Source organism: Budorcas taxicolor, chromosome 21, assembly GCF_023091745.1.
Source record: "Budorcas taxicolor isolate Tak-1 chromosome 21, Takin1.1, whole genome shotgun sequence".
Lineage (NCBI taxonomy): Eukaryota > Metazoa > Chordata > Mammalia > Artiodactyla > Bovidae > Budorcas > Budorcas taxicolor.
The window spans coordinates 23,471,641-23,498,835 of record NC_068930.1 but is presented as its reverse complement, the minus strand read 5'-3'; the positions used below and the strand labels follow the sequence as shown (position 1 = coordinate 23,498,835).

General features: G+C 48.1%; 1 protein-coding gene across 2 annotated transcripts in view; it reads right to left on the bottom strand.

Annotated features, from left to right (window-relative positions):
- Positions 1-4,953: 4,953 nt before the first annotated feature.
- ABHD2 (abhydrolase domain containing 2, acylglycerol lipase) overlaps positions 4,954-27,195 on the bottom strand; it is a 114,084-nt gene continuing 91,842 nt past the window's right edge. For both annotated transcript variants that reach the window (XM_052659481.1, XM_052659482.1), the window contains 5 exons: positions 19,743-19,835; positions 16,470-16,580; positions 14,879-14,948; positions 13,311-13,395; positions 4,954-11,152 (listed from right to left, as the gene is read on the bottom strand). In XM_052659481.1, the coding sequence (XP_052515441.1) occupies positions 10,956-11,152; positions 13,311-13,395; positions 14,879-14,948; positions 16,470-16,580; positions 19,743-19,835 (556 nt within the window). In that variant the 3' untranslated portion in view covers positions 4,954-10,955. The remainder of the gene's footprint in view (positions 11,153-13,310; positions 13,396-14,878; positions 14,949-16,469; positions 16,581-19,742; positions 19,836-27,195) is intronic.

Here is a 27,195-nt window from a genome sequence, read left to right as displayed (position 1 = left end):
GAACATCTCCTGCCATCTGACCTGTAGTTAGCATCCTTAGGCCTCTCCTCAACTGCCCTGGATCCAGAATGCTGTGAAAAGGGCTTCCTGGGGTGACTGTGGTTTCTCTGAACCTTCCTAAGTTTGGGCGAACTCAGATGTCATTCTCCTCCCAAGCTGGGGGCCAATAAAAAAAGCAGGGGAATTTCCTGAACATGAAAAAGTGAGGATAGTTCTATTTCTACTGCCTCTGAAGCTTTAGGACACAGACTTGGTATGGGGTTGAGTTTCAAAGACTCTAATCAAGTTTCTGAATGATTTCCTTTGTAATAGAGTTTTACTGTTTAGGATCTGTGAAAATAGGCAAGGAGTCTGGTTTTAAAGGTCTCTTCCTCCCTAAAAATACAAAAAATAAAAGATAAAAGAGGAGTAAAGTAAAAGTGTTAGTTACTCAGCCCAAATGAGGAGGGATATGAGTCCAGAGGATCTGGCAAGTATGGTGACCTTAGTGGCTGGTAGGCAGGTGAAAGGTTTTCCGTGTTGAATTATGGGGTGGAAGCACTCTTGACGTGGCTCCGTTTTGGAGTGGTTGGGTCCTCCTCCTCTGATGTATGCAGTGATGGTCAGGAGCTTGGACCTCCTTCCAGGGTGGCAGTTGTTTCCCCCTGCTTCTGTCTGTGGAGTCCCTCCACCAAAGCTGTCTGTTCCAGACCCCTTGCCTCCACGGATGGTTTTGCTTAGATTTACAGATGGTCTTCTCTGAGCACTCTCCCAGTCCTCAAGTTATATGGTGAAAGCTCTTCTTTGTCTGCAGTCTCACCCTACAGCAGTGAGCTTCTACTTTCAAGCTTTGCATATTTAGACAAGCATGCATGCTTTTCTTTCTGGGGAGCTGGCTTTCCTCCGTCTGGTGATTTCTGAGTGTGTGCTGGGCATGTTGCACCCTCCTGGGGAAAGTCTGGCTTCTTCTGGGCATGGGGCTCAGAGGCACTGACTGATTCTTCTCCCAAGGTCCTGCACTGACCTTCCCACTCAGACAGACCCTTGTTCCTGTTATCCAGCTTGTGGTGATGGGTGAGGGTCGACTGGCCTGGCTGTTCTCACTGAGGTGCCTCAGTGCTTATCCCAAGACTGCCCTGCTCCTGCTCCGTCTGAGCAAGAAACACCCTGGTGTTGTGCACACCGTTTGGTGCAGGACCGTCACCTGTGGGTTCAATCCAGTGCCCTCTGCTTTCATGCCTTTGGAAATTCCTCTGAAGCCACTGAATTCTCTTTCTTGTTTTCCAGTGTGGCTGTGTACATGTACACCTATATGTGACTGTGCATATATATGCATTCATTCTTTGTATCTTTTCTTTCATTTCTGGGGTTTGTAGTGTATACTCATCACCCGAGTAACTTTCTCCTTTATCACTTTCACAGTCAACAATCTCTATTTTCTTAAATGATACACATATAACCTCAGAGCTGGAGGAAGAACCACAGGAAGTTATTATGGGTGGCTGACCAGTGAAGAGGGTTCCCTGGTGGCTCAGTGGTAAAGAATCTACCTGCAATGCAGGAGACCTAGATTTGATCCCTGGGTTGGGAGGATCCCCTGGAGGAGGGCATGGCAACCCACTCCAGTTTTCTTGCCTGGAGAATCCCATGGACAGAGGAGGCTTGGCGGGATACAGTCCCTGGGACTGCAAAGAGTCAGATATGACTGAAGTGACTGAGCAAGCATACACGACCAGTGAGGATTTCTCCCAAACCTTTCTTCAAATCCTTTAAAACCTGAAGCCTTTCCAAATCAAACTTTACATGGAACTCTAGTATTAAGCCTGAAAAGAGTGGAGCTGCCCTGATTGAAGAGGGCTCTGCAGCTTCATGCCCGAGAGATCTAGAATATCTGGAGCTAAGAAGGCTGTGTCCAGGGGGAGGACAGAAGCACACTGCGGGGGGCAAGTGATGGGAGAATGGGGCTTGTATTTGCCAAGATAGAGGGCACTGGTGAGTCGGCAGTACAGGTGTTGGTAGAGGCGGGGAGAGGATGAGGCTGAGCTGAAAAGATTAAAGGAATGAGCTTAGTTAAAGCTTTCAAGCTAAACTTATAATTGTTTTGCAGAAGACTTGTGTCCCAGATTTGGGGAAAACCCTGGCTGATTCCTCTTGGATGACTCCCTTCTTTCCCCTGGTCCCTTATTGCCAGAAGCCCTCCTCGCCCCACCCTAATTGTGGGCACTCTCACTTACAAAGGAGACCAGGATATGCAGTCACTGCAGGCAGAGGTTCTTGGGGGCAGCTTTGGTTCTTCAGCTTAGTTCAGTTCCGTCGCTCAGCCGTGTCCGACTCTTTGTGATCCCATGGACTGCAGCACGCCAGCCTTCCCTGTCCATCACCAACTCCCGGAGCTTGTTCAAACTCATGTCCATCGAGTTGGTGATGCCATCCAACCACCTCATCCTTTGTCGTCCCCTTCTCCTCCTGCTTTCAGTCTTTCCCAGCATCAGGGTCTTTTCAAATGAGTCAGTTCCTCACATCAGGTGGCCAAAGTATTGGAGTTTCAGCTTCAGCATCAGCCTTTCCAATGAATATTCAGGACTGATTTCCTTTAGGATTGACTGGTTAGATCTCCTTGCAGTCCAAGGGACTCTCAAGAGTCCTCCACACCACAGTTCAAAAGCATCAATTCTTCAGTGCTCAGCTTTCTTTATGATGCAGCTCTCCATACATGACATTTGGTTCTCACATCCATACGTTTGGTTCTTACTCAAATCCAAATGGGATGCTGGAGTCCCTGCTAAAGTCAGCAGGGCTAGAGACTTGGCTTAAGAATGGTTTGACAAAAAAGCCGCTGGGGTTTTCTGAGGAAGTCGGTTCTGACTGTGGGCTGCCGCCGCCCCCTGCTGGCCGTGCCCTGATACTGCTCCTCCATGTCCATGGATGTCCATGGCAGTCCTGGGCAGGGGCAGGCTGAGCCAGACCTTGCCAGGAAAGTGGTGCTGCCTTTGGGAGCAGGTGCCTGAAGACCATGAAGGTTAATGTTAAAATCTGATGTGCTCAGTTTCCCAAAATCTGAGCTGCTGATTCCTACAAGTGACTACCGCCCCCCTCATTCATGAGAAAATTAGAGGGACAATAAAATACTCTTGAAAGCCACCAAATATGGGAAAGGGGATAACAAAACCTGACTTTCATGATAACCATTTGCTGCTCAGAACACCTTCCTTCCGAGACATCTGGGATGAGGCAGGGATTCTGCACATGAAAGTAATTTGAGCCAAGCAAAAGTTGGGAGGGCTTCCCAGGTGGCTCAGTAGGTAAAGAATCCGCCTGCCAATGCAGGAGTCGCAGGAAACTACGGGCTCCATCCCTGGGTCAGGAAGATCCTGTGGAGGAGGAAATGGCAACCCACCCCAGTATTCTTGCCTGGAGAATCCCATGGACAGAAGAGCCTGGTGGGCTACAGTCCACAGGGTCGCAAAGAGTTGGACGTGGCTGAACACAGCAAAACAGCAAAGTCGGGAGCTCACAGTGACGCATCATGTGGCCTTTTGGGGAAAGGCCTTTTTGCAGATGGAAGCATTTGTTAAGGTGAGGGTGGAGGTCTCAGTAATGAAATGGGCCATCAGCTTCAAAGAATCTCTGAGCAAGACCAGCCACTTCTTAGAGTCTCAAGTTTGCCTAAGGGATGCTGCAGGAGGCTAATGCTGCCGGGTGTCCTGGCAAAGTCTTCCTGGCTGGCTCTTACGTTAACCTGGGAAAGCTGAGGAGTCACCTTCAGGGTGAATTGGACCACCTTTTATAATACTTTCCATTGTGGGTGTGGCTCTGGTGTTGAGGTAGCTTAGCAGTACAGGGAGGGGAAGCTCACAGGATACCCGGGAGCCTTCCTGCTCAAAGTGCGGTCCCAGGAGGGGATGTCTGTTCCACTTGGGAGCTTGCTAGTGATGCAGAATCTTAGTTCCCCCCACCCCACATCTGTTGGATCACTGTCTGCATTTTAATAAGATCCTTAGGGGAATGCACATAACCAATCAGAGCTTCCAAGGCAGGGGTTTGCAACCTCCTTGCTGATTGATTCTCCTGGGAAGCTTGATGACTTGCTCAGTTGTGTCCAACTCTTTGCAACCCCATGGGTTGCATGGTCTGTAGCCCGCCGGGATCCTCTGTCCGTGAGCATTCTTGGATCTTGCTGATGTATGTCCCCCAAAAGCAACTCTCCTCTCCCTACTTAGTTTGTCAAAGGTTTTGCAAGACCAAGGAAGGAAGAAGATTAAGTGCAAGGTCCTTGGGGTGGGGGAGCATGGGCCACCACAACTCTCCTGGCTGGGCCAGAACTTGGCCCTGGGAGACCCTTAGCTTCGACTCAGACAGATATAAAGAAGAAAACACCACTATTACTCAACCACCCCAATATCATCTTAATTTAGGTCATGTTCACCTGGTCTTTTCAAAGAACACTATTAGAAAAGCTTGTGAATCATGTGTGACAACTATCACTTTGACATCTCTTCCTACATTCTGTCTACATGGTTCACTTTATAGAGCAAGTGTTTAAAATGCTGATTATCTCACTCTTTCCAGGCCTTGGCTGTCTTCCCAGACAGGATGGGCTTGTAAAGACACCTGTGGGCTGGTCATTTCTTTGGTATTTGCAAGGCCAGGTTAAAGTCAATTGTGATGAGAATTTGGTATTTTGCCCACTTCTTTCAGGCTCGTGCTTTGGTGAAGACATGGGAAGAATCCTTTTATTTATTTTTAAAAAAAATTTATTTTAATGAATTAATTAGGCTGTGCCAGGTCTTCGTTGCAGCATGCAGGGTCTTCTAGTTGCAGTGTGTGGGAGCTAGTTCCCTGACCAGGGACTGAACCTGGGCCCCCTGCATTGGTAGCATTGAGTCTTAGCCCATTGAACCACCAGGCAAGCCCAAGAAGAATCCTTTTATTCACAGATAGAAAATCTCCACTACAAATGACTGCACAGCCAGGTCACATTTTTAGTCTTTTATTTTTTTTTTTAAGTAAAGAAATTCCATTGAATCAAAGATAACAAAATTACAGCTTTTGTTTGTAATGATCTTTGTTTACCACCACACAGAATCAAAACAGAACCAAAAGTAATTTATGAGAACATAAAATGATCAAGGACACCACTGTTTAGTATAATTTCTTAATAAAGGTAAATAGCCTCATATTTAGAAAAAATTGCATTGCTAGTTGCAAATCTTAAACACCTCAGTGCTGGAGGATCCTATATCCTGCCCCCACCCCCACCCCCAAATCCAGCAGCACAGAGGCCTTCAGAACACAAACTCAAAAATACATTATTTTCAGGGCAGCATTTGAAGTTTCAGAAAATTAACAACAACAACAACAAAACAAACCAAGAAACCAAAATCAAACAAAACAGAAATTTAGGAATGTGTAAGTGATGGTTCTCAAAAATCAACCTGGAAGCACATCTTGCCAACAGAAAGTGGTTCATGGGAGTCTAACCAGGAAAGGGGGGAGATGCAAACTGGCTCCCCCACCCCCACACCCCCCCAGCCCCTGGTGTCACTAAGGCAGCTGCAGTGGCAGAAATCAGAAGCTCAGGTACAGTGAAGGTCTTCCTGAGGCGGTGGGCAAGACCCAGATCGTCTGAGACCGGTGTGGAGAAGAGGGGACAGGAGTCTACAAGGACTTGTGCTTTAGGAAGACTAAAGGGGCCCCAAACAAAAACCAAAGGAAACCTAACTCCCATGCCTGCCCAGGAACTCGGTCCACCCCCCACAAACAGCCTGGGGAGGAGGTGACTGGCGCTGAGACTGGGGCACAGCCGTCGTGCTACGGGACTGTTGGCCGCGGCACGTGGGTGGCCTGGAAGGAGAATGCCCCACGGCAATGAAGGGCATTTCTGCAGGTGCTATATAGGTGGTCGGTCCCTAACTTGCGGCAATGGATTTCTTGGCTAATGGGGACACCAGGAGGGAGGGAAGGCAGGTTATAGGCTTCGTTACTAATTGACAGGAGTTGAGTTAAAAAGACAATCCAGCGGTTCAAAATTAACTTCAGCTTACTCATTAGAGATAGATGAATGTTTTATCCACATACATGCTGGGAAAAACATGGTTCAGAAAACATGATGTGTTGGGAAGGAGGGGCTGGCTCCTTCAAAAGGGGCAGCTGTCCACTGTCCTGGGGTGTGAGAACCGCCGCTGAGCCGGGCTCTGCAGCCTGCCTCTGAGGGCCACTTGCGCGGCAGGGGGTGCTTGGGGTACAGCGGCCGAGGCAGCAGCAGCAGAGAACACGCAAGAGGAAGCAGCTTTAGTTTTGGACAGCATTCCAGTTCTCACTGCCTGCTCCCCTTCAAATACAATTTGGCAAAAGCTATCTTAGTATATGAAGGGGGTTGGTGGTGGCTATTTTCTTCTGTATTTTTTTGGCCATGCTTGCAGTATGCAGGGTCTTAGCTCTCTGACCAGGAACTGAACCTTGCCCCTTGCACTGGGAGTGTGGAGTCTTGACGTGGACCACCAGGGAAGTTGTGGGGGTGGGGTGGGGTGGGGGACACTTTCCTCTGCTTTGATAACATGGGGAGAACACCTTTCCCTCAATTGCTTGGCCGCTAAATGCCACACGCAGGCTTTTGCCACTTTTCATGGCTTTTGGAAGGATCCAACTAATCTTTGAACTACAGAATGAGGCCAAGAAGGAAGAAAGACATCAGAGACCAGGTGTGTGGCCAGTTCCAGACTGCTCTTAATTGTCAAGGGGTGGGAGGTGCCTAATGTAACATTCTCTGGTTTTGCTGTGGCTTTGATACAGACTAATCTAGCAGGAGAATTTCAATTCTGCAGCCAAATAGCATTGTCCTACCAGGGGATATTCTAGAGGCAAGTTAAGGCTTTCTGGGCAAAGAAAAATGATTCCAGCTGATATTGTGAGCAGACGCTGCAGCAAAATGCTTAATATGATAACTGTCCTGTCCTACCTCGGAGGACAAAGACCAGAGTTCTTTGAACTCAAGGTGATGTTTCAGTGATCTTCAGCGCTAAGTCAGAATCAGTGCCATGGGAAAAGAAAAGCCCTTCAGAGCTCAGACATCTGCTAGCCTGGCAAACACAAACAAGAACACATGTATTGTTTCCCGGGCGCTGGCAAAATGGATCATGAGCCACACAGTGACAAAGAGAGCTCTCATTCAGATGCCAGGCAGACAAACTCAACTATCCAGAAATCTCAGCTCTAATGAAGGCTGCAGTTTGAGAATGGAAGTCTGAGCAGGAAGGATTCCTACCCTGGGAATGCTCTATGCTTGCCCAAGTCTCACAGAATGACGGGGATATTCGCTTTGTTCCCACGGTCGGCACCTGTCCCTGTCATAAGACCGCCCTCGGGACAGAAAGGCTACTGGGAGGACAATGGAGGCTCTGAAGAGAAGCCAGTTGGGGACACGGGGCTTTGGGCAAAATCAAGGTTCTTCACCAGTAAAGGCTGAATGCAGTAGCTCATCTCTCTCTCCAAGTCCCCTCAAGACAGGCCCGAAGCCTTGACTTATCTGTGTCCACTTTACAAGGGCTGTAGAAGGCCAGTTGGGAATGTTCTGGCTAAGGACGTGTAAACAGATGAAGTGGACTTAGAGATGGTCTAAGGTAAGGTAACCGAGGCTTAGAGAGGGGAAGAGATGGCCCACAGACCAGTGTGAATTAGAGACAGGAGAAGAATCCAAGTGTCAGGACCCTGGTTACATTAACACCAAGTCAGGAAAGGATGCTCCTCTGGCAAGTATATTCCCATTCTAAGGTATATGGGAAATGCTTGCAGGAGGTTCAAGGAATACAGTGACAACAAATAACTTTCTGTCTTCATTCTGCCCTGGAATCATTGGTACAGACTCACATCAGAGAAGGTAAGAGGTTTTCTTTAAGACTGTTAAACTCGCTACTGATATAAGTGCATCAGGAAGACCTGAGACCATTTTTCAAGTCAGATAATCCTAACTTGGGCTTCCCAGGTGGCTCAGTGGTAGAGACTTCACCTGCCAATGCAAGAGACACAGAAGACGGGGTTTTGATCCCGTGGAGGAGGAAATGGCAACCCACTCCAGTATTCTTGCCTGGGAAATCCCATGGACGGAGGGGCCTGGCGGGCTACAGTCCATGGGGTCGCAAAGAGTCAGACAGGACTGAGTGACTGAACATGCACAATCCTAACTTGACTGGGATGAGTCACTCACTGTTGTCTTCAAAACTGTTTACACAGGCAGGGAGAAAAACTTGGAAAAATGTTGCTAGAAGCCTGCTTGGTTTTTTAACATGTTCTTCCAGCAACAGAATTGTCTAGGCCATTGCAATTTATGTCCTTAACCTGATTTTAAAATATAATATTCAAACACTCTGAAAATTCAGCCTTGTGTTAGCCCCAAGAGGACCTCAGGAGCAAGAAGAGCTGCCACATTATCATCAGAAATGAACAGAAAAGCCAGGCAAGCGGGAGGGAGGAAAAAGCTGACCGACATATAAAGTGCTACTCCCTTGTTTATCAGGCTTGAATGCCTCTGTGCTCCCATTCAGGAACAAACAAGAATTTTCCTGTAAGACGGCCACAGTTACACTCTCATTTCCATGCATGAGAGCCTGAAGCTCGAACAAAAGGCCTCAGTTGATTTCATGTGAGCTAAAAAGTGCCATTCAGAGTCACACGCTAAAAAGACTTCAGCTGTGCATGGCCCCCCACGGTCGTGTGGGGTAAAATCCGGTTGTCCAGCAACAAAGGGAATGCTCTGAGCCCTGCCTCTCCTGCGTGGGTCAACAGAACTGCTGGGCACACCAGGCTCCAGGGACTCCTGTCCCTGTCTCTGCCAAGTGTGTGACAACCGGACTGTTTTCTCCTCCTGAATGGAGCTGGTACCTGGCTGCTATATAGTTGGAACAGATTGAGGGGTGTGTCCTAAGGCAAACGAAAAGGAGACTCTTGCTTCCTGGGATGGTAGTTCAGCCCCGTTAGGTTATTGCTTCGTTTATCTGATTTCACAAAAAGTCTTGAGTCAGGAAGGTAGGAGCGGGAAACATGACTGTGAATTTTCTAGATTACAGCTGCGGTTGAGGGTTGGAGGGAAAAGTAATAGAGGGGGAAGAGACGAGTTTCCAAATCGAGGGGCAGAAGATAAAGTGCCGATCTGTGCTAAAAGCACGTGAATGAGACGTGCACTTGAAAAATAACAACCTGGGGGGAAAGTCATGACGATGAATCTGTGTGTGTGTGAGACAGAAACCGAAGCCAAGTCGAGACCAGAGAAGCCTCAGTCTCTTCAGATAACAGCGGTCTTTGATGTTACTGTTTAGGATCACCTGGTGATGGTCAGAAAACAACACACGACTGTCACGTGACTATGACCGATGCCCAAACTACAACCACCTGTGACCAAGAGGATCCACACCCAGGCCCTCATATGGCTCCCTTTACCCCTTAAATATCCACACAAAAATCCACTATTAACATTCCTGTCTGTCCTAGAGCAAAGTAGAGGAAGCAGGGGGGAAAATAATTTTTTTTTAAAGTATCTAGGTCATTTCAGTCATAATTCTGTTCAGTTTCAGATAGCAACTGCTGATTATTTCAAAGTGCAGGGTTTTTAGCTATTCAAGTACCGCAGGATTGAAGGAAAGGAGTACTTGAAACACAGTGTGAGCTTTTCATTTGAGAAGACACACTCTGTAGCCAATAGGCTACAGACATAAGTTCTTCAATTAAAAATCCGGTTTCCAAAATCACACCCTCTTCAGTTGAAAAGTGATTTCTCCAAACTCAGATCCAACCTTTGAACTGTTTGGTATCAAAAGCCAGAGTTGGAGAGAACTGGGTTAAAAAAAAATAAAACGAGTACTTTAAAAAACAAAACCAAACCACTTTATATGAAATAAGGGACAGGAAAAAGAAAAAAAAAAGGCAAATGATGATATTGACATGCTTAGAATAGCTCCTGGGCTCCCCTGGAGAGGAGTTCTCTCAAACATCAGTAAACTGAGTTTGTCATTGAACTTTAGAACTGGTAGTGATCTCGGCAACCTGCCTGGTCCAGCCGCTCCTGCATTTTACAGGTAAAGAACGAAAAGTTCAAAGGGACTTGTCCAGGGTCATATAGCCAGTGAGAGGCAGAGGCAGGCCTGAAGTCTCCACCACCAGCCCAGGCCCTCGCTGAAACTGCTCATGGCTATCACATCAGGGCAGGTGCACTGCTTCAGAGGCTCCGGGGAGCTACGAGATACCATGAGCTACCAAGACGTTTCTAATTTAGAGGTTCTGCACCACTGGGTTTCTCGGATTCGCCTGGTGATAAGGATCACCTGGGGCACTTGTCAAAAATTAAAATCCCAGGCCCCTTCCCAGCCCCACAGAAACACCTCCAAGGGGAGGGACGTGGGAGGCTGAATTTGTAACAAGCGCCTCAGGTAACTCTTATCGTCAGGAATGCGTAAAGGAGAAACTTGGCCTCTGACTCAACGGAATTTTGTCATGTAAGAGACCACACTCTCGGCGGGGGCCGCCCCCAAGCAGAACTGTAGCTACAGCATTGGCTCTATTTAGGGTCTAAGTCCAGGGCACATACAACTGCCACAGCGTAACATCCATCCTTCCCTGCTCTTGGGGAAAATTTGATTGGCAAAGCAAAACTGCTGTTCAGACACGCTTTTTAATAGGGAAACTAGATGTAATTGGCTTGAAAGCAATCCGATGCTGACACCGGACAGCAGGGTGAGAACCCTGTCGCTTGTCACCATGGCTAACAAATGCAATGGACAAAACCAGTAACTAAGCACAAAAATAGCCTGGAGCTCCCAGGGACAGCCACCCACTTCAGGTTGCGTGTGTGCCTGGCGGGTGGTCCCCGTTGATGGTGTGAGGTCAGATCCAGGTCGCTGAGGGAGATGGGAAACCTGAAAACAGCCGGTGAGGGATGAGAGTTCCAGAGGAGGGCGGCTGGAGCACGCCAGAGTCCGGGGGGTGCCTCACTCCAGGTCGGCCTCCACCAGCTCCGTGTCGGAGCATTGCGACTTGTTGCGTTCCCACTGGCAAATGGCATTGGCGTACTCCACCACCAGCTTATCCATCCACGTCAGGGGCTCAGGGAAGAGCACGGAGCCCTCAAAGAAGCCCAGGTGGCCCCCGTGCAGGGGCAGCACAAACATGACGTTCTCCCGTTTCTCTGCAGGAGAAAGGCGGCTGAGTGAGTCACTGCCCTCTGACCGGCTCCGGGGCTGGAGGTGGGAGGGTGAGCTGGCCAGGGTGGCCCAGGCTTGCCCCAAGGGCGCAGGTGTCCCCCTCTAAGTGGGCATCTCCACCCCCTCCGCCTCGTTCACCAGCGGTAGGGGCGGGTGCTGACTTGGTGGGGGCAGGCAAGATGGTGAGATCAAGCAGGTTTAGGAATAGCAGCTTAGCTTTGCGGTAGAACGGGTACTGGCTTAGGTTTAGTTGCTCAGTCGTGTCTGACTCTTAGTGACCCCATGGACCATAGCCCAGCAGGCTCCTCTGTCCATGGGATTCTCCAGGCAAGAATACTGGAGTGGGTTGCCATCTAGGACATCCTTAGAACTCTAAGTGGTTCTCAAACTTGGCTGCCTATTAGAATCAACTAAATTTTTTTTTTTTTAATAAAGGTCCCTAGGTTGCACTCAGACCAGTGAGATTCTGATGTGAGGGCAGGGGTGGGATGGAACTGGGGGTTGGTAGGTGAAAGAGGGAGGACCCAGGCACTGGTGTTGCTAAAACTCCCAGGTGACTCAACCGTACAGCCAAGTATTGGGGTGGCCAAAAAATTTCATTCGGATTTTTCTGCACCATCTTAAAAATCTGAACAAACTTTTTGGCCACCCCAAATCACCCAGGCAGTTGACTTAAAATGCAGGTTTGGCTTTAACAGGCCTGGATTTAAGGAGCTGAGACTCCGCGGTTCTCACAAGCTCCCAGGTGATGCTGATGCTATTGGTGGGGCCCAGACTTTGAGGACAGATTCCTAACACACTCTTATTGACTGAAGAACCAGATGAATTCAATGGAGCCAATGATTTTCCACTACAGAACTTTATCTTGCAAGACTAAAACATCAAGCTGCAAGTTGTGTTAAAAGCTGCCCAGGCTCTCAACCTCACGTGATAAATGGTCATCTGAGAATTACAAACCTGGAGCTTGACTTTATGAGTCCGTGTTTAAGCTAGTCCCACATGGGCTAGTAAAGCCATTACTGAAGACGTGCAAAAACGGGCAGCCGGGTGCATTCAGGTACCACAAAGAGCATCCGTCTTCCCAGGGGGATGAGTGACAAGGGGCCCCTTGCTGGCTGCTCCAGGCCTCTGAGGCGCTTCCTGGCACCTGCATTTCTGGCTCTGCAGGGCTCTTTTCTTGTCTGATCCCTTTATTCTTCCCTTTCGGCTGCTGTTTCATCAGTTTCTGTATGATAGCGCGAGTGCTGTGGGTGTTACTTTAGATGTGCAGAAGGAAGCCTGTGTCCTCCTGCCGCTGCCAACATGGCTGTTTTTGTGCAGGGAGCGTGTGGTTTGACAGGCGGCCGACAGGCAACAGCTTCCGTCACACAGCATGCCTGCGCCACGTGCACTCGCTCTGAGTGGAGAACAGAGCCCTGTCCGGGCGTCGGCCCCTTGTCTGCTGCATTAGCTACTCTTTACCTGGGGGTCACGAGAGAATCAGGGGTACCCCTTCCCCTCTGGTTACCACTGATGCTTGTAGGAGGGAACAATCACAGAGGATGGGGCCGGGAGGTCTGGTCCGAGGGCTCTGAATGACAGCGCACAGTAACTGTGGTTTGTGACCCACGTATTTCCTCGGCTTCCCTCTTTCTAGTTCTTTCTGTCGCTCCTACCTAGCAAGACATGAGGGCGTGCCAGCCTGAAACACGATGGTATTCCCATGAGTGACCTTCTCTACTTTTTCAATGGCTTATATTTTTATCCTCAAAGTGGACAGGGAGGCTGTCTGTCACAAGAGGCAGCAGAACTGACTTTTTTTTTTTTTTCCTTTTCAGGTCAAAGTTTTAAGTCTAAATATCTCTTTAAGTCAAACTCTCAGACCTAATGGAGTCACATCCCTGAGGCAATAATTTCATAGGATACCAGGGGATTCCCCCAAACTCTGGGTTGTGGTTATAAATGAGGATCCTGTCTCTTGTACCAGGACAGAACATGAAAGGCTCAACACAGGCTCTACCACAGCCCCAGGCCTCTCAGGCTAGACTAAATAAAAATACTGCCATAAGATGCTCTGGTATCCAGGAGATGTCAGCATGGTGAAGGTGATGTACTGTGGTAATTTGCTATGTGGTTGACAGCGCGGCGGGAAGAAACACTTACCTGAAAGAGATTTTGGAATGGCTAGAAGACTTTCGTGCACTAAGGGGTCATCGGCTGCATTCACCAGCATGAGAGGTACGTAAATCTGAAACAAGGAAATAAAAGCAGGATTAAATGATCAATTCTCTTTTTTTAGTTCCCGTTGATCCAAGGCTGAAATATACTACTGGACATGTTTCTGAAGCAAAGGGAAGAGGGTCTGCTGAAGGATGGACTAAGGATGCCTGGTGCTCCCTGGCAGTGGCCGCTGGACTGCAGCCTGGCAGGCACGCACAGGAGCCATGCGTGGTGTCCTAGGTAACCCACATGCTCTGATGGAGCATGGCTCAAGACTCTACAGTACTCGCCAGCAGGCAACATATTTCTGATCCTCTTCACAGTGTCTCAGGTTAGCCATATCTTTCAGAAAAACAACTTTACAGAGTTATGTACATGGTCATCCAATATATGTTGTGGGGAGAAAGAAAGGAGTCTGCTTCATTGCAGACAAAGGAGCCTTTCTAGAAGAATCTAAGGTAGGAAAACAGGAGCAGGCTGGTAGATCTTGGGAGGCTCTTGGCAGCTGTGCGTTCAACATCCACTTTAGCAAAACACCCAGTAGTGTCCTTTTTCTTCTTAGCGGAGATGGTGCTGATGGGGGTGCTCAGATATTACTGAACAGTCATGCTCAGGAACTGTAACGACTGGCTGCCTCACCTTGAGGCCCCTGACATTGGCTCTGGACAGTTCCTCATTTCCGTAATGGCTTAAATGAAGACGTGAAAGGCCTAGATGATGATGCTAAAGTATGCGGGGTGGCTGACATGACACGATGGCAGAGCTGCCGTTCACAATGGGCTGCTTTAGCTGGGGGAGTGGTGGGCCAGACTAACAGGTGGACATTGACAGGCATAGATGGGAAGTCCTGTGTTTGAGTAAAAAGAGCAGTTGATCAAAGACAGAAAGGGAGACACTGGTTTGGTGGTGATTCAGGTTAAAAAAGCATAGTGGTTATGATCGGCCACAAGCTTGATTTAATACAAAGTTCATCGTTGCTGCTGACAACTCCGTTAATATAAACCAATCCACTTTGACCAAAGACATGCTTCTCTACCATTTGGATACAGAAAGACATCTGTTTTGCTCTGTGCTTGCCAGATCAGGGCAGGAATTTTGAGTTCAGTCCTGGGCACCACACTAATGAAAGACACAATGACCCAAAAGAGCCTAGGATTGTAAGAAATCTACATGGGCTTCCTATGAGGAACCACAGTAGGAACCAGGCTGGATGACACTATCAAAGGAGGACATATGGAAAAAAAGGTATGTGGCAGTGACTATAAGGGCTTTCACACAGACTGGGGAGTAGCCTGGGCTAAGGGACCGCTCTGGGGTTACTACTCAGAGGCCACAGAGGAGCAGGGCTTTGTTCGATAATAAACTCAAGTCAACAACTAGAGCGGATGGAGCCAGATGCCGGCTGAGCTTCCACCAGGGAAGCGGAGGAGGGAGGCTTGTTATACAGTGGGTGGAGCTGGGTGGAGTGATGCGAATTCTGAGATGCTGCTCTCTGAGTTGCGGCCACTCACCCTGTGCAGGTATCTCATGCAGCTTTCTTCCTCGTAATATTCCTTCAGGGAGTTGTAGCCGTGAAACTTCCTGGAACACACACACACATACAAGAAAAAGACAAAACAACACTTGGAATAAGACTGGAATGCTGAGTTGATATGTTACTGTGCCGGTTCCCACACTAACACATCATATCAGTAGGATACACACAGGTACCAGAGTTAGGGGTTAAGAACACCCAGCTATGGCATCTAGCTTCAAGTTCTGGTTCTGTCACTTACTATGTGACCTTAGACAAAGGGCTTAACCTCTCTGAGCTTCTCTGTAAGTGAAAGTTGCTTAGTCATGTCTGACTCTCTTCGACCTCATGGACTGTATAGCCCATGGAATTCTCTAGGCCAGAATACTGAAGTGGGTAGCCTTTCCCTTCTCCAGGGGCTCTTCCCAACCCAGGGATCAAACCCAGGTCTCCGGCATTGCAGGCATGTTCTTTACTGTCTGGGCCACAGCAGAAGCCCCAGCAGAGCATCTGCACCACAGTAAAGCTGTGCACGCCATGGTAAGTGAGCGTGGGTATAATTCATTCTTGTCTGTTGAACATACCAGCAACTTCCATTTCCTCTGAGTAACTGGGCATATTCATGGGCATATGTCAAAGTTACTTGGTGTAAGAAGGCTACTAAAACCTCATAAGGAAGGTAAATACAGAACCCATACCCTCAGGTTAATATCTAATTTGGATGAACTTTAGGCCACATCTGAAGGCATCAAATGATCATTAAACAAAAAGGATGATGTTTTTAAAAGAGAATGATGAGGTCAGAGATCAGCTTTACCTTTCCAGGTGAGGCTAACCTCCCTCAATCAGAAACCACTGGTGCCGGGAAAGAAGACACTGTCAAAGGGGTGACCTCAGGTGCCTGGAGAGGGTGGGGCAGGGAGAGGGTCCCTGAGCGAAGTGGGTGAGGTTTGGTTTTACACTCAGAGAGAAGTGTCTTCATGCCCCTAAAGGAAGAGGCTCTGTCCATTTTTCTTGCAACACCCAGCTCTCTCGGTTTACTTCTGGTTTTTCTGCTTTGGATAGAGGCATGGGCAGGTACAGGTACAGGAAATATTTCCATCTCCTTTTACTCCATTGCCACATGCCGTTTATGTGACATCTGATCTCCATCCCAGAGTTGAGGGCTACGGACAACTAGGGTGCACACACCCCAGCTCTCCTGTTTACACTCAGCTGGGCAAGGCAGGAATGCAGAATGAGTGCTCAGAGCATCTTCCTATTTTTTAAGAGACATTAGAAATTTGCATTTCTCTGTGAAATCTTCAGGGTTATTTTTTTTTTTTTTTTAAACTTTTTGGCTATGCTGCATGGCATGTGAGACCTTAGTTCCCTGAACAGGAATCAAACCCAAGGGGCCCCCTGTAGTGGAAGCCAGAATATTAACCCTGGACCATCAGTGAAGTCCTGAAATCTTCAGTTTTTAAACAGTGGGCATTAAAAAAAAAAAAAACAACCTTAACACAAAGTGTGCAGAGGAAACCCCTGGCGCTGGGCAGTGCTGGCCCGCCACCTCTCGCCTGGCACCCCACCCCGGGCCATGGGCACACCTCATCACATTGTCGTCAATCTGCATCAGAGACGTGGCTGTGTAGAGGCGGCTCAAGTCCGTGTCCTCCAGGCTCTGGGGTTTCTTCACATGGTCTCCAAAAAGAGCTTGCCTAGGAGACAAACGGAATGAGAAGTAGATGTTAAATCAGCATGCTGTACGATGAAATAACTTACCATTTTGTCACTTATACCTCTGTAAAGCTGAAAAGAAAAATGTTTCTTAAAGCACATGATAAACAGCCACAGCTGAGCCTGCTTCCTGGCTCAGACGTAAGTCAGGAGAGAGTCTGTGACAAAGCGGACGTGGATAACTTACAAATAAATCCCTTCAGTCGTCGGAAAGTCCCAGAGGATGAGCTTATAGACTTTTGAAGACCCGGAGAACAATGAATATCAAGACCTTATTTTCCTTGTGAGGGGCAGTTAGACAAACTAAGGACTAGGCTTCAGCCTAGATGACTATTTCAAAATTGGCCCTGCAGAGAGATCTCAGGATGGGCTCTGTGGCCTGGGGGTGGGCTGTCAGCCAACCAAAGGCAGGGGTGGGGGGACCCCCAACTTTACACTGGTGTTGCCACTGCTCCCTTCGGCAGAACCCCTTTCCCTTTGTGAGCCTTGGTGTCACTTAACAGGGAAGATAATGGTTAACTCATTCAGCACTTGGGCAAATCAACCACTTTCCAATGTGTTTTAGCTAAAAAGTGAATGTAGGGGCTTCCCTGGTGGTCCAGTGGCTAAGACTCCACACTCCCAGTGGCAGGGGCCCAGATTCGATCCCTGGTCAGGGAATTAGATCCCATAGGCCAAAATGAGAAGATCCTGCATGCCGCAACTAAGACCCAGTGCAGCCAAATAAGTAAACAAGAATAAATACTAAAAAATTTCCCCATCAAACATTCATCTCACAGTTTGTTTTTTATATAAAAAGCTAATGTATACTCTGAAGTGGAGGACAGAGGAGCCTGGCGTGCTGCAGTCCATGAGGTGCAGAGAGTATGACATGCCTTAGCGACTGAACAACAACAACGTATCGGAAGACTACTCATTTCTAGTTAAGAAAATGATCCATCCAGAGAGGATGAGCATGAAGATGAGCAGAGTGAGCACATTTCGATGTCCATTCCCAGCGAAAGCTGTCACTCACACAGCTAAAGGAAGACTGACTGAGTTTGTGTTGAGGTTTGGCTCCACAGTGGGAAAATTTCATTATAGAAACTAAATGTTCTGGTAGCCAGTCACCACCTCTTCCCAAGGAAAGGAACCAACTTCTTAAAAAAAAAAAATTTTTTTTTAAAAAAGAGCATTAGGAAGATCATATACTTAAAGGATAGAATTCCCAATTTAAAGTGTGTCCTGATAAAACTAGAAAAAAATTTTGAGAAAGGAAAGATGATGCTGGTGGGGAGAACAAAAATTCTAATGAAGGGTCCTGAAAATTTCGAGATGTTTCGAGACTTTCTGTGGTAAGTTTAAAAAAAAATTTAAATACACTGAGAGCACATCCAAAGGACTCTCCCAATTTGTTAAGAATTACACGATGGCCTTTCTGGACTCATTAATTAATGGCAAGACTGGGCCCGGCTGCAAAACAAATGTTCCCTGGGAGGAGCTCACCTTCCACCCCAGAGGCGTGGGAAGCCAGACAGAGGCCTTGGACTTGGGGTCTGATGGCCTGCTTTCACCCCTTGTGGATCCTCAGCAAACCCCTGGACCCATCCAAACCTCAGCCGAGCCACACCTGACTCAGAGCCCGGCACACAACTGATGCTCACACACCAAGAGCTGAGGGGAAGGCCAGCCTGGGGCACGTGCGTGTCTGCGGGTCCCCGCCCACCCAGCACCACAGCCTGGGGACACACCTGGCTGCCCGGCTGCCCAGGGGCCTGTAAGCACTACCCCAGCCCAGGCGCCATGGGAACCCCACCCACAGGAAGCCCAGTGGGGTGCCTGGCTGGCTGGACAGCACAGCATTTTCTTTTAACTGCTAAGAAAAAGAGAATAAGAAATTGATCATTCAGACAGATTGCTTTTCCTAGGATGGCCTCAGAAGCCCCCTAAGATGGTACTCTTTGAGTGCCCATTTGTGTACCAGGCTCTGAGCGAATCAAAACATGCCCGAGCCCTCCCGTGCTTTCCTGTTTGGTTCATGGGTGCAGGATTCACACTGGGGGAGAAACAGCAGAAAAACAACTAGTGGGAAGGAGTCGGCTTCACGGATGCAGAGACCAGAGATGGACCTCAAAGGTGTGCGCTGGTTTGGACAAGCAGAGGTGATGGGAAGAGGGTCGGGAGAGGCCTGGGGGCACGGGGGATCTCTGAGTGGCCCGCTCCAGCTGGAGGGGGAGGGAGGCATGTGGGGGAAGGGGGAGAACCCATATGGATAAGGATAGTCACAGTGATGAAATCATCACTAATATTCCTTGAGTGCTACTGCCAGCCAGGGGCTGCTCTTAGCACTTGTCAGGGGCTAACCCATCAAAGCACTCTGAGCAGGAGATGGGCAGGCAGGGTGTGGTGAATGTGGACACCATGCTTGGCCCCAGTGGTGGGATCCCCGTCCCACTTCTGCTTGATCAGAACCCCTAAGAGCCAGCAGAGAACGATTCTGGGTTCCCCCAAGCACAAAAGCCTCCTAAAGAGAAACATTCCTCCACAGTGACAAGCCACCCTCAGGATGGCCCTCATTTTTTAAAATAATTAACTTTGCTTTTTTAAAATTAAAAATTAAAAAAAATTGGGGGGCTGCATGTGGAATCTTAGCTCCCTGACCAGGGATTGAACTGTGTCCCCAGCATCGGAAGCTCGATGGCTTAACCACTGGACCATCAGGGAAGTCCCAGGAAGGCTCTCATTTGGGAAAGAATGGTATGGAAATTGTTTCTCTTCCTTCTTGAATTTTTTGAAAAATATGGAGCTTCCATGGTTAATTTGGGAGCTTGGGACGAATTTGTTTCTAACCAAATCACAAAGCAGCCAGCAGAGAATCTGTACCAACCCTGCCTTCTTTTTTTTTTTTCCCTAGAGAAAGAGGAATTTTGGTGTTTAGTGAAATAAGCTCAGAAGGGCACTGTCTGGGGGACTTCCCTGGTGGTCCAGTGGCTAAGACTCCACATTCCCAATGCAGGGGGCCTGGGGTTCGATTCCCTGGTCAAGGAACTAGATCCCAAATGCTGCAACTAAAGATCCTGCAGGCTGCAACGAAGACCTGCTGCATCCAAAAAAAACCCCACAAAGGTACTGTCTGTCTCCTGAGGGAGGGGAAGTTGCCTCACCGGTGCGAGAGAATGATCTTCTTCATGTTGTCGGCCATGAGGAAGTTGTAGAAACGCCGGCACTGGTCCCACTGCATGAAGGTCTCCTGGGCCCTGGAAGAGCCACAAGGGAAGAGTGAGAGGCTGGGGCTGCCGGGGGCAGGAGCCCCCCTGGAGGGGGCTGGCTCCCTCGGTGGGAACCTGGGCTTGAGCACGTGGTCCTCAGACTAAGGGCAGAGTCACCCGAACACTAAGTAAATGAACGCTGCTCAGCGAGAGGCCCCAGCCCAAGTGGTCTCTGGGGCCACGGGCTTTGCTGGTGATACTCCTGACCCCCTCTTCCATCTCTTAGGTCTTTGTCATACACAGGACCTGCTTCGATTGTCATTTGAACAGTTTCTCTCCTTGGCTTTCTACCCTGCAAGCAAGTTCTTCTGGCTTAATAACAGGACTGTGCGTAGGGACAGGGTGTGTGGAGCAGATAAGCGCATGGCAAAACCTAAAAACGCTTCATTTTATCACTTTTGTGTAGAATATATAAGAATACAATAAACTAGCGAATAAAACTAAAAAAAGCAGACTCACAGAATAAACGAGTGGTTATCCGTGGGGAGAGGGAAGGGGAATGGGCAATATGGGTGGAAGGCTTATTATAGGATTATACGAAATCATGTGTGTGAAACTTTTAAAATTTATTTTTACTGCGTATAGTTGCTTTACAATGTTGTGTTAGTTTCTGCAGTACAACAAGGTGAATCGGCTGTATGTACATATACATGCACAATTTTTTAGATTTCCTTCACATTTAGGTCACCACAAGAGCACTGAGTAGAGTTTCCTGTGCTATTAGAGTAGGTTCTCATTAGTTACCTGTTTTATACATAGTAGTGCATATGTGTCAATTTCAATCTCCCAGTTCCTCCCACTGCCCCTTCCTCTTTTGGTGTCTATAGGTTTGGATCTTTACATCTGTATCTCTATTTCTGCTTTGCAAATAAGGCCATCTCTACCACTTTCCTAGACTTCTACGAACAGGTGATATTCTATAATATTTGTTTTTCTCTTTCTGACTTACTTCAGTCTGTATGACAGTCTCTAGGTCCATCCACGTCTCTGCAAATGGCACTTGAAACTTTTTAAATTGTAAAGCACTAGAGGATTTAAAGAATCATTCAACACAATTTTTAAAAAATGGGAAGGGAAAAAAAATACTTCTTTTGTTGCCATTTGCAAGGCAAAGGAAAATCATATAAGTTGAGCTTGCTTTTGATTAGTCTTAGAATATTTAAGGGGCAAGGAATGGAGGGAGAAGTATCGAGGCCCTCTGCCCCCTCTAGGCACGGCTGTGGGGGTGGTCCTGAGTCTTTCTGCCTCCAGAGCTAGTGTGTGGTCAGCAAAGCAAAGCCTTCTGATGTGGGGTGGGGGGATCGCTGCTGCTGCTGCTGCTAACTCGCTTCAGTCATGTCTGACTCTGTGCGACCCCATAGATGGCAGCCCACCAGGCTCCTCCATCCCTGGGATTCTCCAGGCAAGAATACTGGAGTGGGTTGCCATTTCCTTCTCCAATGCATGCCTGCATGCTAAGTCGCTTCAGTCGTGTCTGACTCTGTGCGACCCTATGGACTGTAGCCCACCAGGCTCCTCCGTCCATAGGATTCTCTAGGCAAGAATACTGGAGTGGGTTGCCATTTCTTTCTCCAGGGAGGTCACTAGACAGGTAATATCCCCACTTCCAGATCAGGAGACCAGGGACTCAGAGAGGTCCCACCAGAGCAGTCAGGTATGGCTGAGTGTGACCCAGGCTGGGGTGGCTCAAGCGTCCCTGCTCAGATCACCAACCTGTGTGGCGGGAGGAGACCGCAGGGCCAGCCTCCTGTGCTCGCCTCTGCGGCCAGGTTTCCCTGCCCACATGTCAGGTGAACAAACACCAAGGTGGTGACTCCCAGGCTGCCAGTCAGCCCTCCCCACTCTGGGCTTTCTTCCCTTGGGTGTGAACCCAAACACAGCTGCCATGGCGTCCTTGCTAACCTCTATTCTGCAGATTTCTGGTCTCAAGGCCTGACTCCACCCTGGGAATGAATCTGGGTGTCACTATGCCCACAATAGTCTCATTTCCCAGATGGCCAGAGAGAGGACTCCTGAGAGAAAGGATGGTTCATAGGTATTAAAAAAACAAAAACAAGGATCATGTTGATGTATGGCAGAAGCCAACACGATGTTGTAAAGCAATTATCCTCCAATTAAAAATAAATAAATTTAAATAATAAAAGCAAAAATATTCGTAATGGCATGACCAAAACAATTTACAAAAGAAGCTGTGATTAAATTAAAAAATATAATCAAAGAAATACAAATAAAACATATATGTATACATATATACATATATAAACCCAGGGAGTTATGAAAGTTATTTCCCAAAAGCTGTCACACTTCAGTTCTGGCATAGCAAACACTCCCCATAACATCACAGTTGAAAAATAAGAGCTAGTGGGAAGTTAAAAGTGAAAGGGTTTGTGGGTTTAATGGCCTGTGACGTGCTCATAAAACACGGGCTAAAGCACACAGTGAAGACTAACATTGCTTTCAAAAGCCAAAAGGTCACTCCATAAACCCACAGGGGGCTGGAGGCGGCCCCTCGAACACTTCATGAGTAGAAAGGACGGGCCAGATCACCTCAGGCAGGACCCCAGCTACGGCAGGGCTGCGGGCACCTGCTTCTTGGTCTGTGAGGGTGTCACAGAAGGGTGTCACCCAGTCTGTGAACTGCAGCCTGCTGCCGGGGGTGGGGGGTCCCCCTTCTCTGACGTTGGACCCAAACAGCCCCTTCCTCAGAAAGCCAACAGTCTAGAAGTGAAGAAACAGTCTTGCCCTCGTCCCTTTCTCCCTTTGCTGACCTTCCAACCGTTTTTGTTAGTATTACTTCATATTAGAGGGACGACAGATGTGGGGAAGGGAGGGGGCACTGATCATAAACCTGGGCTATGAGAAGATGCTTCAGTTCTGTGGGTTTCTCGGTTGAATAACCCCGGAGGTTCAGTTCAGTTCAGTTCAGTCGCTCAGCTGTGTCCAAGTCTTTGCAACTCCATGGACTGCAGCATGCCAGGCTTCCCTGTCCATAACTAACTCCTGGCGCTTGCTCAAACTCATGTCCATCGAGTTGGTGATGCCACCCAACCATCTCATCCCAACCCGAGAAACCACTCACTGAAAGGCTCTGGGGACTCATGGGGGCCTGGGGCTCAAGGAGGGACTGGAATAAAGATGCTGGGACCAATGCTTCACTCAGTGAACACTGGCCAACAGTGATTCTTGTATCTTTGGTTTATCATTCAGTATATTTAAGGGATAACCTTTGAGTATAAAATTAAGGGACTGAACTTAATTTTATATTAGTTTAATAAAGCATGCTGCTGCTGCTGCTAAGTCGCTTCAGTCGTGTCTGACTCCGTGTGACCCCACAGACGGCAGCCCACCAGGCTCCCCGCCCCTGGGATTCTCCAGGCAAGAACACTGGAGTGGGTGGCCATTTCCTTCTCCAATGCATGAAAGGGAAAAGTGAAAGTGAAGTCGCTCAGTCGTGTCCGACTCTTCGTGACCCCATGGACTGCAGCCCACCAGGCTCCTCTGTGCATGGGATTTTCCAGGCAAGAGTACTGGAGCGGGGTGCCATCGCCTTCTCCATAATAAAGCATAATCGAGATCAATGTATTACTAAAAAAAAAACAACCCATTCATTTCATCTCTTTAAAAAAAGACCTGACTTCTTCAATACCAGCACCAACAACAAACTGAGACGAAATGAAAGAGAGGGGAACCTATAGACTAAGAGACTGAAGAGACAAACCGATAGATGCAGTGTGTGGACATAATGGGGGTTCTGATTCAAAGAAACTGTTAAAAAACTTCTGTGAGACAGTCAAGGAGACCTGAACACTGACTACAAACAGGATGACGTTAATATTCAGAATTAATAATCTTTTGGTGTGATGACGATATTGTGATTATGTTTAAGAAAACGTTGTTCAAGAGAAAAACAAATATTGTATATCAATGCATATATATGGAATCTAGAAAAATGATACTGATGAACCTATTTGCAAGACAGAAATAAGAGACGCAGACATAGGAAACAGGCTTGTGGACACAGCAGGGAAGAAGAGGGTGGGGCAAATTGAGGGAGTAGCACTGAAACATACATGATCACACGCAAAACGGAGAGCTAGTGGGAAGCTGCCGGGGAGCTCAATCTGGTGCTCTAGAGGGGTGGTAGGAGGGAGGTTCAAGAGGGAAGGGACGTAGGTACACTTATGACTCTACCAGGTTTAGCTGTATGGCAGAAACCAACACAACCTTGCAAAGCAAATACACTCCAATTAAAAGTAAAAAGTTCTTAAGAGTCTTTTTAGTGCTACCAAGTGAAATATTTACAAATGATATGACATAATGTCTGGGATTTGCTTCAAAATAATCCAGCTTACAGGGGAGTGACGTGTGGATGAGGTGCAGAGGAAATAAGAGTAGCCAAAAGTTAAGCACGCTTGAAGCTGGTAGTGGATATATACAGGGGTCCAATACCCCATCATTTTTATTTTGTATATATCTGAAATGTTCCATAATAATGAAGAAGGGGAAAGAGAAGAAGTCAGAAAATATAAAATCTTTTGGATTATGATCTCCTGAAAATTATCTACCCTGTGGAGGAGAGCTGAAGATTAAAGTCAGTTTTAACCATTAACCATGAAACTCATCAACTATTTCTTAGGGTTGAGGAAAGATCAGCAGTGGTCTGGAACCACTACACACACGGCCCAACAAGAACCTCACTGGGAACTTCAGCTCCCACTGAAGCCAAGCTCCAATTTATATGCCATGTTTCTGCAGTGAGAGAAGGGAGGGGGCAGAACCAGGCTCCAGGGAATGGGGCTGGTGATGGGATGAAGGTCTAACAAGATATCCAGGCCTCCCGGTGGGCATGAGTTAGCACAGAGACTTGGAACTATGGCCCATCTGACCCCACTGGGTAGTTCACCAAACTCTGCGGAAGCCCCTTCACCTCTCCAAGCCTCCGTGTCCTTATCTGTCAAACTAGGAGGTTGAATTAGAGAAGCAATATTCACACCAAGATTGTTCTATAGGTGAGGTATGTAGGCAGTTCCATCTCAGGCCTGACAGAGGTCGCCCTGGGAGCCTTGGTGGTGTTTTCATTGCTTCTGCTAGTGGTTGAAATTCGTCAGACAAGGGTGCATGTAGTGAGTGGAGAGCTGGCCAACTGGTGGTGTTAAGAATGGGTCTGAATTCTGGCCTCAGCTGAAGAGGTCTGGGGGATGGGCAGGCTCCTGGGCATGCATCTCATGAAGATAGAGAATGTCAGCCTGGGAAGCAGATGGCTCCAAGAAGTGCTTTACCCATCCATATATCTACCTATCTCAACCAATAAAGTTCTTTCAAGATGCCCCAATTTCTAATCAGGGGTTTCCCAGGTGGTTCAGTGGTAATGAATCTGCCTGGCAATGCAGGAGACATAAGAGACGTGGGTTCGATCCAGGGGTCAGGAATATCCCCTGGAGAAGGAAATGGCAACCTACTCCAGTATCCTTGCCTGGAAAATCCCATGGACAGAGGAACCTGGCGGGCTACAGTCCATGGAGTTGCAAAGAGTCGTACATGACTGAACAACAGGGCACGCAGCATGTGTTCTTAACAGCGTTAAATGATTAATTAAACCAGACAGTCAGGCTGAGTCTGAACACACACATTTCCAGGGCTAGTTGGCAGCTGTTTGTGCTGAGGGAACGAGTTAAGTCTGCTGGATACAATGTAGTTTGGGGACATCTGTCATCCTCCTTTGCTGGTTCAGCACCTCATCAAGCGTGAGCTAGTTTAGCAACAGCTAGACTCTGCTAACTACAGCAAGCGGGGGCTGGCTTCTGAGCCTAGAACAGGCTCTAGCTAGTGGGGAGGTGCGTTACGGGATGAGAAGCCAGAGGGAGAGGACGGATCACCGACGAGCGGTTCTGGAGACTCAACTAGGGGAGGGATTTACCAGAAGCATGAACTCCTGTGTGGCCCCTGCAGCAGCAGATGGGCCCTCCCCGCTTCACCTCCGTGTAAAGGAAGCATGGCTGCCATCATTCCAGTGTGGAAAAGGCTCACTGCCCGCAAGCCTCGGCAGGAAAAAAAAGGTTACGCTGGTTGAAAGTAAGGCACTGTCTCCTGGCGAGTAGATCTCATTAAAACGTTGAGGGGACCTGAGCCTGAGCGGCCCCAGCACACACAGGACGACCGTGTCTCTTTGATCTGCCTCCAGTTTTCCTGTGCGTAGGGTGTAGGATCTTGGCCTGGATCTCTTTGCTCCAGAGGATAAAGTTGCCTGTTTCTCTCCTCTTTGCAGATGACTGATGTGAAAATGATTATGAATATGAAGATCTCTAAGGCCTCAAAGAGAAGTGGTGTGGACCACGTCTGCAAGGTGCATAGAGCACCTCACAGATGTTGGTTAGCTTCCTAGCTTAAACCCACACCTGGGATCCTCAATTGTGCGAGTCGTGTGCGTGGCCAACAGCAGATGGCGCTGTTGCAGTAAAATGAAACAAGGCTGTTAATTGACGAGTGCGTTAAAAAACGGGGAAAACAAGCCTGCCCTACATTCTCCTTCCTGTCAAACCCAGTGCTCTCTGAACACGAAGTCAGTGTTCTAGTCACTTGACAACGCTTGGTTTAGGAAGGGACTCTGATTTTTACAGACACTAGAAGCCTGGCCAAAAACTGGACCGCTAGTCAGACGAGAGTTGGTCTCCCCGGGATCCTGGGGCGGGGCCCTCTGCTCATTGCTCTAAGATCCCAGTTACTGGCAAGGATGGGGATTTGGGTAACTCTGGTTACATCATGGCTGAGAATCGGGAGTTGGGTATTTCTAGCCAAGTCAACACAAAGGAACATGTCCCGGTTCAAACCAGAGTGTAGAGGGGAATTTAAAGGGAGGATTCCCAACAGGAGGATGAGGAGACTAACCTAGCCTGCAATAGAGCTGGAGAGACCACTAAGGTCCCTGGGCCCAACGAGTGCTAAACGTGGCTAACACCTCAGGAGTCACCCGTGAAATGTGTCCAAAAGCAGATTCCTGGCCCCATACCCCAGACTCACGAATCAGGATCTCCAGGGCTGGGGCCTGAGAAAATGAATTTATTTTTATCGTGATCCTCCAAGTGATTAGTTCTCTAGACTGGTCTTTGTGATCCACTGATGTAGCTCACTTCTCATTTTACAGGGCATAATGGCGATAATTGGTAGTTACTGACAACTTTCTACGTGCCTGGTACTGTTCCAAGTAGTTCATTCTCATGAACTCATTTGACCCTCACCGAGGCACCACAGGGTAGGTTCCAACTATTATCAGCCCCATACTGCAGGTGAGGATAACTGGGACCCAGGCCTCACCCCCAGAACTCAGGAAACGTTCCAGCAGGGCAGTGTT